The sequence below is a fragment of the Lontra canadensis genome, unplaced genomic scaffold (assembly GCF_010015895.1).
Source record: "Lontra canadensis isolate GAN:19392208 unplaced genomic scaffold, GSC_riverotter_1.0 scaffold94, whole genome shotgun sequence".
Classification (NCBI taxonomy): domain Eukaryota; kingdom Metazoa; phylum Chordata; class Mammalia; order Carnivora; family Mustelidae; genus Lontra; species Lontra canadensis.
Genome location: NW_022631088.1, coordinates 2,878,841 through 2,888,759, shown reverse-complemented (window position 1 = coordinate 2,888,759; position 9,919 = coordinate 2,878,841). Strand labels below are relative to the sequence as shown.

General features: G+C 47.7%; 1 protein-coding gene across 2 annotated transcripts in view; it reads right to left on the bottom strand.

The window, feature by feature from the left end:
• Window positions 1–9,733: 9,733 nt before the first annotated feature.
• PRC1 (protein regulator of cytokinesis 1) overlaps window positions 9,734–9,919 on the bottom strand; it is a 22,996-nt gene continuing 22,810 nt past the window's right edge. For both annotated transcript variants that reach the window (XM_032836969.1, XM_032836970.1), the window contains one exon: window positions 9,734–9,866. In XM_032836969.1, the coding sequence (XP_032692860.1) occupies window positions 9,795–9,866 (72 nt within the window). In that variant the 3' untranslated portion in view covers window positions 9,734–9,794. The remainder of the gene's footprint in view (window positions 9,867–9,919) is intronic.

The window sequence follows — 9,919 nt, the reverse complement described above, 5'->3', positions numbered from 1 at the left end:
AATCCCAGGACCCTGGGATCATGACCTGAGCCGAAGGCAGAGGCTTAACCCACTGAGCCACCCAGACGCCCCTAGGGTGATTTTTTTTGTAGTGAAATGTTTAAATCTCTTCTTCATGTCCATTTGTGTGACTTTATAGCTATTTCTTTGGTGGCTCCTGTGGGGATTTCATTTAATATCAAAATTACAACATTCTAATTTGAATTTATAGCAACTTAACTTTAGTAACATAGAAGAACTCTGCTCCTTTATAGTTCTGTCCCCACCACTTTGTTGTCAGTGTCCTAAAATTACATCTTTATACAACATGTGCCTGGAACATAAGCTAATAATTCTTATAAATGCATTAGTCTCCCAAATCCTGTAGAAAATAAGATTTGGAGTTAACAAACTGAAGGTACAGTGAAACTAACTTTTACATTAATAATTGTTTTTCTTGGGGCGCCTGGGTGGCTCAGTGGGTTAAAGCCTCTGCCTTTAGCTCAGGTAGTGATCTCAGGGTCCTGGGATCGAGCCCTGCATTGGGCTCTCTGCTCAGTGGGGAGCCTGCTTCCCCCCTCCCACCCCCGCTGCTTGTGTTCCCTCTCTGTCTGTCTCTCTTTCTCTGTCAAACAAATAAAGATTTAATTTATTTTAAAAAAAGAAGAAGACTGTTGTTTTAAAGTCTGCCCGGGGCATCTGGGTGGCTCAGTCTGTTAAGCATCTGCCTTCGGCTCATGGTCTTGGGGTCCTGGGATTGAGCCCCGCATCAGGCTCCCCGCTCAGTGGGAAGCCTTCCTCTCCCTCTAACCCTCCTCCCTGCTCCTTCTCTCTCAAGTAAATAAACAATCTTTTTTTAAAAATAGACTTTGTCAAATATGCCTGTCATTAAACTTTTCAGGGACAGAGCCTTTATTTTTTTCCTTTGATTGGCCATATTTCCCTATTTCTCTATATACCTTGTGACTTCTTGTTGAGCATGTGGTAATTCTGGAAGTTGGATTCTCCCCTCTTGCCAAGGATTGCTTTTTTTTTCGTTATTTTTGTTTTCTTTTTGATGGAAGCGGTCTCTACCAGGAATCAGCCTGAGGTGTAAACTTTGTCTTCTTATGTCTTTTCTAAGCCTTTCCTTGGGCTTGGCCATTCCTTTCTGGTTTTCCCCACATATGCAGAAGTTTTGGAATATGCCAGGCTTTTTTTTTTTTTTTTAAAGATGTATTTGTTATTTGAGAGAGTGTGCTTGTGCGGTGGCAGGGGAGGGGCAGAGAGAAAAGGAGAGAGGATCTCAAGCAGACCCCCTGCTGAGGGCAGCCCCCCCCCCACCATAGCAGGCTCCGTCTCATGACCCTGAGATCACCCACGACCTGAGCCAAAATCAAAGAGTCTGACCTTCAACTGACCGCATCACCCAGATGCCCCCAGTGTGCCAGTCTTTAATGTCTGGCTCCCCCTGAAAGGCAAAAAGTGAGAAATGAAGGGGGAACTGAAAGGCACGGACCCTTTAAATCTCCTGGAGGGCACTTGAACCAGAGTGGGGACAGGCTTGGAACAGTACGGGGACATGCCATGACCCTGGCTGCCTGCCTTTCTGCGCCTCTGTGATCAGAGCAGCAGCCAGAGCACAGACGCCTGCTGTCTGGAGGGCGGGTTCCTTTCTCCCACCCGGACTCCTAGAAGCCGTGTGCCCGCTGCCTGGGGAGGATGTGGACGGCCGCTGTGGGGTGGCGGAGGGTGGGGGCCAGGCTGCTGCTACGGTGCAGAGCTGAACCAGCGCAAGTTCCTCACCATTTTCACCAGCCACGCCTTCCCCTGCAAGCGGCAGGCCTTCAGCAAACTCGAGTTCCCGAACAGTCACGCCCAGCAGGTTGGGCGGCACCGTCGTTGTCCAGGGGTGGACACGGGGACGGCCTACTCTGCCCTTTCCCAGAATCCGCTCCCGTGGTCATTCTTGTTTCTGGTTGTTGGTCACACACCGTGTGCATGTGTCCAGGTTCATCTGCAGAACTCGGAGTAGAACTGGTGGCCAAGCTGTCTTTACCAGAGGACCGTGTAGCCGCCCCCCGCCCCGCAGTGTGGGGTTCGTAGCGGCTCAGACGCCAGGGGCCAGGCGGCGGCCTCCGTCCCGGTCCCCCCGCTACTGGCGAGGCTGGGCGGCTTTTCATTTATTTATTGGCCATTTGGAGTGTTTCTGTTTTAAAGAGCCTGTTTCAGCTTTCGTAGTGATTTGTGTTCTTCATGTATGTTAGGTACAAGTCCCTCATGGGTACGTGTGGAGACTGCTCTCTGCCCCGCTGGCTCTTCAGTCTGTGTGGTACGTTTGGTTTCACCAGTTTGTGTTAAACGTTACTCTGTGCCTGGTAATGCTCAGCGTTGTTTTGCGAATAACTTACTTTGATCAACAGAAGTGCTTACTACCGGCTTTATCGGCATTTCCCTTTACGGTTAATGGGTGTGTGTGCACCTATGTGACTGAAGAAATTTCGGGGCGCCTGGGTGGCTCAATCAGTTCAGCGGCTGCCTTCGGCTCAGGTCCTGATCTCAGGGTCCTGGGATCGAGCCCCGCATCGGGCTCTCTGCTCAGCGGGGAGCCTGCTTCTCCCTCTCCCTCTGCCTGCCTCTGCCTACTTGTGATCTGTCAAATAAATAAAATCTTAAAAAAAGAAAAATTTTTCCTGATGTGGTGTCTTTACAATACTTTTTTTTCTTGTGGTAAAATATACTTAACATAAAATCTACCATTCAGCCATTTTTAAGTGTATAGTCCCGTGGTATTAGGTACATTCACATTGACTTTAATTCTCTACGGAAATTCTATACCCATTTAACACTAAGTCCCCAACCCCCGCCACACACAGCCACCCCCAGCAACGGTCATTCTACCCTCTACCTAATCTGTATCTTTTTTCAAGCAGCTAAGCCTTATGTCCACACCCAGTGACTGGAGATAGCACCATTATCTTGTACCTGGGTTCTGTATGTATTCGTGTCTGTTTCTAGACTTTCTATTCTGATCTGCTGGTCCGCACCACATTGCATTGTAGATGTGCTATAGGATATTTTGTTCTTTTTTTTTTTTTTTTTTAAGATTTTATTTACTTATTTGACAGAGATCACAAGTAGGCAGAGAGGCAGGCAGAGCGAGACGGGGGGAAGCAGGCTCTCACACAGGGCTCCACCCCAGGACCCTGAGACCATGACCCGAGCTAAAGGCAGAGGCTTAACCCACTGAGCCACCCTGGTGCTCCAGGACATTTTGTCCTGATAGGGCTTGCACCCCTCCCCCGGTTGTTTCCTTTGACTATTTTGGGAGTTTTAAAATATATTCCGGATACAGGTCTCCTTTCATCAGATACGTGACTTGCAAACACTTTGTCCGAGTTGGTAGCCCGCCTCTTCCATCTCTGAACAGTATCTTGTGCAAAGCCAAGTCTTAAAAGTGGCTCCAGTCCGACTTGCCATTGTTTCCTTTTATGGATGTTTTGAGGTCCTAAGATCAAAGATCGAAACATAAATTCTAAACCAGTATTTATTTTAGAACAGAAAATACTCATGGTATTCGGTTGGGCAGAGTTCTAAGTTTTGCCTTGGGAGGAGCGAGGCAAAGGAGAGCCGTTTGGCGTGTGACTCTCGGGTGGTTCAGCAGCATCCGTTGGGAACACAGCCCTGTCTTGCCTTCGCGCCTTCTCCAGGAACCATTTCACCACAGTTTTGTGGGTCTTCGTAGACTCGCTGGTTTTTCTTGTCTTTTTTTTTTTTTTTTTTAAAGATTTTATGTATTCATTTGACAGAAAGAGATCACAAGTAGGCAGAGAGGCAGGCAGAGAGAGAGAGAGAGAAGAGGGGGGAAGCAGGCTCCCCACTGAGCGGAGAACCAAATACGGGGCTCGACCCCAGGACTCTGAGATCATGACCTGGGCTGAAGGCAGAGGCTTAATCCACTGAGCCACCCGGGCGCCGCCCCCCCCTTTTTTTTTTTAAGATTTTTAATTTATTTGACAGAGATCACACGTAGGCAGAGAGGCAGACAGAGAGGGAAGGGGGAAGCAGGCTCCCTGCTGAGCAGAGAGCCCTCCCGATGTGGGGCTCGATCCCAGGACCCTGAGATCAGGACCTGAGCCGAAGGCAGAGGCTTTAACCCACTGAGCCACCCAGGCGCCCCCCTAGTGGCCATTCTTTAGCAGCTTTGGGACTCTGCATATCGCTGTACCCGTAGCGGAGCTTTGTTACAGGTCCACAGTAAGGGTACAGAGCTGGGTCATAAGGGAGACGAACACAGGCAAAGCCTGACAGAATCCACGCGCAGGCTTACTTGGGCTTCCTCCCTCACAGGAGGGGTCACCCAGAACCCACTCTTCCAGCAGTGAAAATACAGCAATGTCTGTGCAGGCCTTCTGCCCCCAGGAAGCCCATTTAGAGACTCAGCACGCAATGTTTATGGGCGGCTGTCGCATCGGCACCCTTTGCTTACCATGTACGGAAGTCCCAGCGGGGAAGCAAATGTTCAGCCTGAGACATAGTGCCCCACACCAGCAGTCTAGGCACAGCGAGCCACCCCTAATGCTGGAGACTCTCTGAGAGCCAAATTCCCAGATGCCAGCCAGAGGCTGACCTTGCAAGCATACATTTCTAAGCTGGCAGTCTCGGTCCTGCTATGCTAACCTTTTTTTTCTTGTCTTTTTAAAAAAATTGACATATAATGTATTATTTGCCCCAAGGGTACAGGTCTGTGAGTCGTCAGGCGTACACACTTCACAGCACTCACCATAGCACATACCCTCCCCAATGTTCTGGAAGGTTTTTTTTGTTTTGTTTTGTTTTTAGATTTTATTTATTTGACACAGAGAGAGAGAGCACAAGTAGGCAGAGAGGCAGGCAGAGGGAGAGGGAGAAGCAGGCTCCCTGCTGAGCAAGGAGCCCGATGTGGGGCTCGATCCCAGGACCCTGGGATCATGACCTGAGCCAAAGGCAACCGCTTAACCAACTGAGCCACCCAGGCACCCCATTCTGGAAGTTTTTATCATGAATTTTGTCAAATGCTTTTCTGCATCAATTGATAGGATCGTGTGGATTTTCTTCTTTGGCTCATCAATATGGTAGATTACTGTGATAGAATTTGAAAATTATACTGTTTGCATACCGTGGAATTCACCGTGTTAAGCTACACAACCGAGTGGTTTTTAGTACATTCGCAATGGTGTGCAACAGCCATCGCCACAATCTAGTTTCAGAACATTCTCCTTTGCCCCCAAGGCAACCACTGCCCATTACCGCTAGCCCCTGGATCACTGCTGCCCTTTCCTATTTCTATGATTTGCCTATTCTAGATGTTTCACATAAATGGGATCATACAACGTACGGCTTTCTGTGTCGGGGTTTTTTGACTTAGTGCAGCATTTTCAAGGTTCGTCTCTGTTGTCGCGTGTGTTCCTCCCACGGCTGCACAGTGTTGCGTGGATAGACTTCGTTTATCCCTTCGTCAGCTGACGAACAGTTGAATGATTTCTGCTTTTTTGCTGTTCTGAATAATGTTGTAAGCAGTCATATATGTATTTGTGTGTGGACATGTTCCAGTCGGGTATTAATACCTAGGAGTGAGGGTTGCCTGGGTAGCTCGGTTAAATGTCTGACTTCGGCTTGGGTTCTGATCTTGGGATCCCGAGTTTGAGACCCGCGTCCCTGCCTTTGCCCCTGCCGAGGCTCGTGCTTGCTCGCTGTTGAATAAAACCCCCCCTGAGCAGAGAGCCCGATGCGGGGCTCGATCCCAGGACCCTGAGATCATGACTTGAGCTGAAAGGCAGAGGCTTTCACCCACTGAGCCACCCACGTGCCTCAGTATTTTCATTTTTGTTCAGTTCAAAATATCTGTGAATTTCACTTGAAACTTTTTTTTTAAAAGATTGCATTTGGACATTTTCTGAAAGGGTTTTTGGCTGCTGTGGTTTAATTCCTTTCTGGTCAGAGAACATTTTGATCACTTAAATTTTTTAAAAATCTGGGATGCCTGGGTGGCTCTGGCGTCTGTCCAACTCTTGCTTTTGGGGTCAGCTCGTGACCTCATGGGTTGAGATCGAGCCCCGCTTTGGTCTCCACGCTCAAGGGGGAGTCTGCTTGGGGATTCTCCTTGTGCCCCTCTGTGCACACAGGCTCTTAGAAAAAGTCTTTAAATTTTTTAAAAAATGTGCTACAGTTTATGACCCAGAATGTGGCCTATTTTGGTGACTATTCCATATGCACTTTACTAAAGAACATGCTTTTTTTTCCCCCTTTTGTTTCTTTTGCCGTTGCTGGGTGGCGGTCTGCAATCAGACCCAGCTGGTTTTTGGTGGGATTAGTTTCTTCTAGAGCCTTCACTATCTTTTATCTGGTAAATTTGTCCATTTTTTCCTTTCAGTTCTGTCGGTTTTTGCTTTGTGCATGTTGAAGCTGTTTTAGGTGCATAAACATTGAGAACTGGGATGTCACTGAAAATGGTGTAGAACTCCCAGGCTCTACCTTTCACAAGAGCAGCTAATGAACTGGCAGAGTCCTTTTTTTTTTTAAGATTTTATTTATTTATTTGATAGAGACACAGTGAGAGAGAGAACACAAGCAGAGAGAGGGAGAAGCAGGCTTCCCACCCGGCAGAGAGCCTGATGCGGGGCTCGATCCCAGGACCCTGGGATCATGAGCTGAAGACAGATGCTTAATGACGGAGCCACCCAGGCGCCCCATGGCAGAGTACACTTTTGAGAGCTCCAGAAATCGTCAAAACCTTCCAAGCGACCAGAGGGAGAAGCTGATGCTTTGCGGGGTAAGCGCGCTAACATCTTACCTCGCCGGCCCGCCACACCTGACGCGGGGGCCGGTAATGAGGACAAGAGCTCGCATTTTTGGTGCATGTTTGTGGCACCAGAGGGAGAAATAAAGTCCTTTTCAAAGAACTGTGACTGGATTTCGACCTCTGGTGTTTCCCTGAAAGACCAGTGTAAGAGCTGGCCTTCGCTTTGCCAGAGACCGTGTTTCCAAGGCTCGGTGGCTCAGGCCGAAAGTATTTAAGGACACGAGAATTGGCTGCAGCAGCTTGGACGAGGGCCGATAGCTGGGACAGGCAACAGACATGCCAAAAAGCCTGGGAAGAGGGAAGTTGGGAAAGGAAGTATGTAGGTGAAGGCCTCTTAAAGCTACCCCGTGTACTGAGAACCTGAGAAAGCTCAGTCCGCACCTAGGGCTGGCGTAGACGCTCAGAAAAGCCTGAGAAAACCTCAGGCTTTCACTCTGGCTGTCTCTAGGCTCCACGTGATCAAGCAGTAGAGAAGTCTCCAGAGTTGTCTCACGGCTAAGCCGTGCAGGAGTGTGCCCGAACAGAGCCAATTTGTAAAGATGATCATTTTCCCTCTTTAGTAATCTGTGCGCTCCTCATGGGGCTCGAACTCACAGCCCCGAGATCAGGAGTCACACCTCCTCCCACTGAGCCCGCCAGGCGCCGCCCATCTTTCTAATAAGTGAGTTTAGCAAGCAGGATACAAGAGCAGTATAGAGAGCTCAACTGTATTCCTGCAGGCAGGCAACAACCAGGAACTGGAATTTTAAAGTATCACAGTAGCCTCGAGAAATATGAAACACTTAGGAATATATCTGACAAAGATGTGGAAGATCTGTATGTATGAGCTATAAAATCCCTGAGAGAAAACCTAAGGAAATGGAGATGCCAGTTCTCCCTAAATTGATCTGTAGATTCAATTATCGATTTTTTTGTAGAAACAAGCTGATTCTGAAATTCATATGAAAATGCAAAGGACCTTTGCACTTTGGACAGCCATAGTGACTTTTTTTTTTTTAAAGATTTTATTTGTCAGCGACAGAGGGAGAGCGAGCGAGCACAGGCAGACAGAGGCAGAGGGAGAGGGAGAAGCAGGCTCCCCGCTGAGCAAGGAGCCCGATGCGGGACTCGATCCCAAGATGCTGGGATCACGACCCGAGCCGAAGGCAGCCGCTTAACCAACTGAGCCACCCAGGCGTCCCGCCATAGTGACTTTTAAAGGTCTAAGCCGTGGGCCGGCGCAGTAGGTAGAGCATGCGGCTCCTGATCTCAGTCATGAGTTCAAGCCCCACGTGGGGTGTGGAGCCTACTTAAATGCTAAAAATGGAAAAAACAAAACTAAAATCAGAAAGCTAATACCACCTGATTTCAAGAATTAAGTCTTTAGTAATCAGGACAGATGGATGCACTCAGTTTTGACCGCAGCACAGGGCAATGCGGTAGAAAAAGGAAAGGCTTTTCAGCTCCTGTTGCTAGACAACTTGACATCTGTAGGTGGTCGCACTTGGAGCCATGCACATGAACGCAGACAGCCGAAATGGATCTCACACATAAACGCAAAACCTACAATTTTAAACTTCTAGAAAACCACCACCTCTTGGGTTGGGTAATGATTTCTTACAATTTCAACACACATACAATCTAAAAAATGGGATGTCATCAAAGTTAACCGTCTGTTCTTCAGAAACACCATTAAAAGAATGAAGAGAGAAGCCACAGACTGGGAGATAGTCACAAAACCTAGAATAACAGGACTTGCTTGATTGGGGCATATTTGAAGTGTAAACTTCAAATATGTATTTTCTAATCAAAATAAAGGCTGTTAAAAAACCAAAAGGCCAGGCAGCCTCCCCCTATACAAGCTAATCCTGTTAAGGACCGACAGCAGTGCAGCCAGAAATTTCCGAATAGGGCTTCATCCCCTTTATATATCAAGAGTTGGACTTTTGGTCTCACACTTTTCTCAAAATAAAAAGTATTTTTTATTTAGAAATAAGTGCATAAAAGGATATAAAAATCACACTCCTGACTAAAAATTTCTTGTATGTTCTTTTAGTCTTTTCTGTTTGACCAAAAAGTGATTTGAGAAAAAAAGAAACACCACCGTGTATCTTTTTGGAAGGTAAGTATACACATTAATTTATTTTTAAGAATATATTTATATTTTTAAAAACAGGACATGTATACGTCTAAGCAGCATGGCTGACACAGACCAAACCCATGCCGGTAAGCTTTCGAGAACCTTTGAGTGTGCAGACAGTAGTGCTGGCACAGGCAGGCAGAGGAAGAATAAATAGTGCTTGGGGGAGAGCAGTAGTGATCGCCAGGGTACGTGAAGATGCGGACGCTGTAGCAGGAACAACTCCCCAGTACTGACATGTGCAAAGTTCCCGATCTCCGGGACAGAGACGGCCCAGCCTAGCCCCACAGCCTGCCAACTGCAGGGGACAGACGAACGCTGGCACCTCAACCCGGAGAAAACTAAAGCAGAGTTCAGGTAAGCATGCGTGTCCGTACACACGTCTCCTCACGTAGGCCACTGCACCATATAACAGAATTCTACACCATTTAACAAAGGAGCCGCAGCTCCTTTGTTAAGTGGTTAAATGTTAAATCCAACAAGATGTCCATCTCTAATTATAAGGGTACAGGCCAGTAGTACTTCGTGCCCCATGCCCCAAGGATGGGCACGATGGTAAAACACAACAAGCCCTTGGTCGGGCCTCAGCAATAGAATTACAGGGCAGAGAAAGCAATTAGGTTCCATCTGCTAAAGTTTGCAATTACCGCTATGAACTAAGATTGAATATATTTCTTGGGTCAAAACAACATTAAGTTTTTGAAGACCCACTGAACCCTCTGGTGGGTTTTCACCTGTAATAATCACTTCTGTCAGGCCCAGGGTAGTGGAACCTAAACTCAAGAAAAATCCAGGACCCCCCCCCCCCCCCCCCCCCCCCATAATCAGGTCTAGTCTAGGCACAGGAAGCTACAGCGGCTGACTGATCAGGGCTTCTCAGGACTGGATGTTGGTCGAATTGAGGATTCGAGAAGCAGCATCAGATTTGGAAGCCTTTGAAAGTTCTCGCTGTTGAAAAATAAATAATGTCAATGGCAGTGCGGCCCCTCTCCGGCACCCCC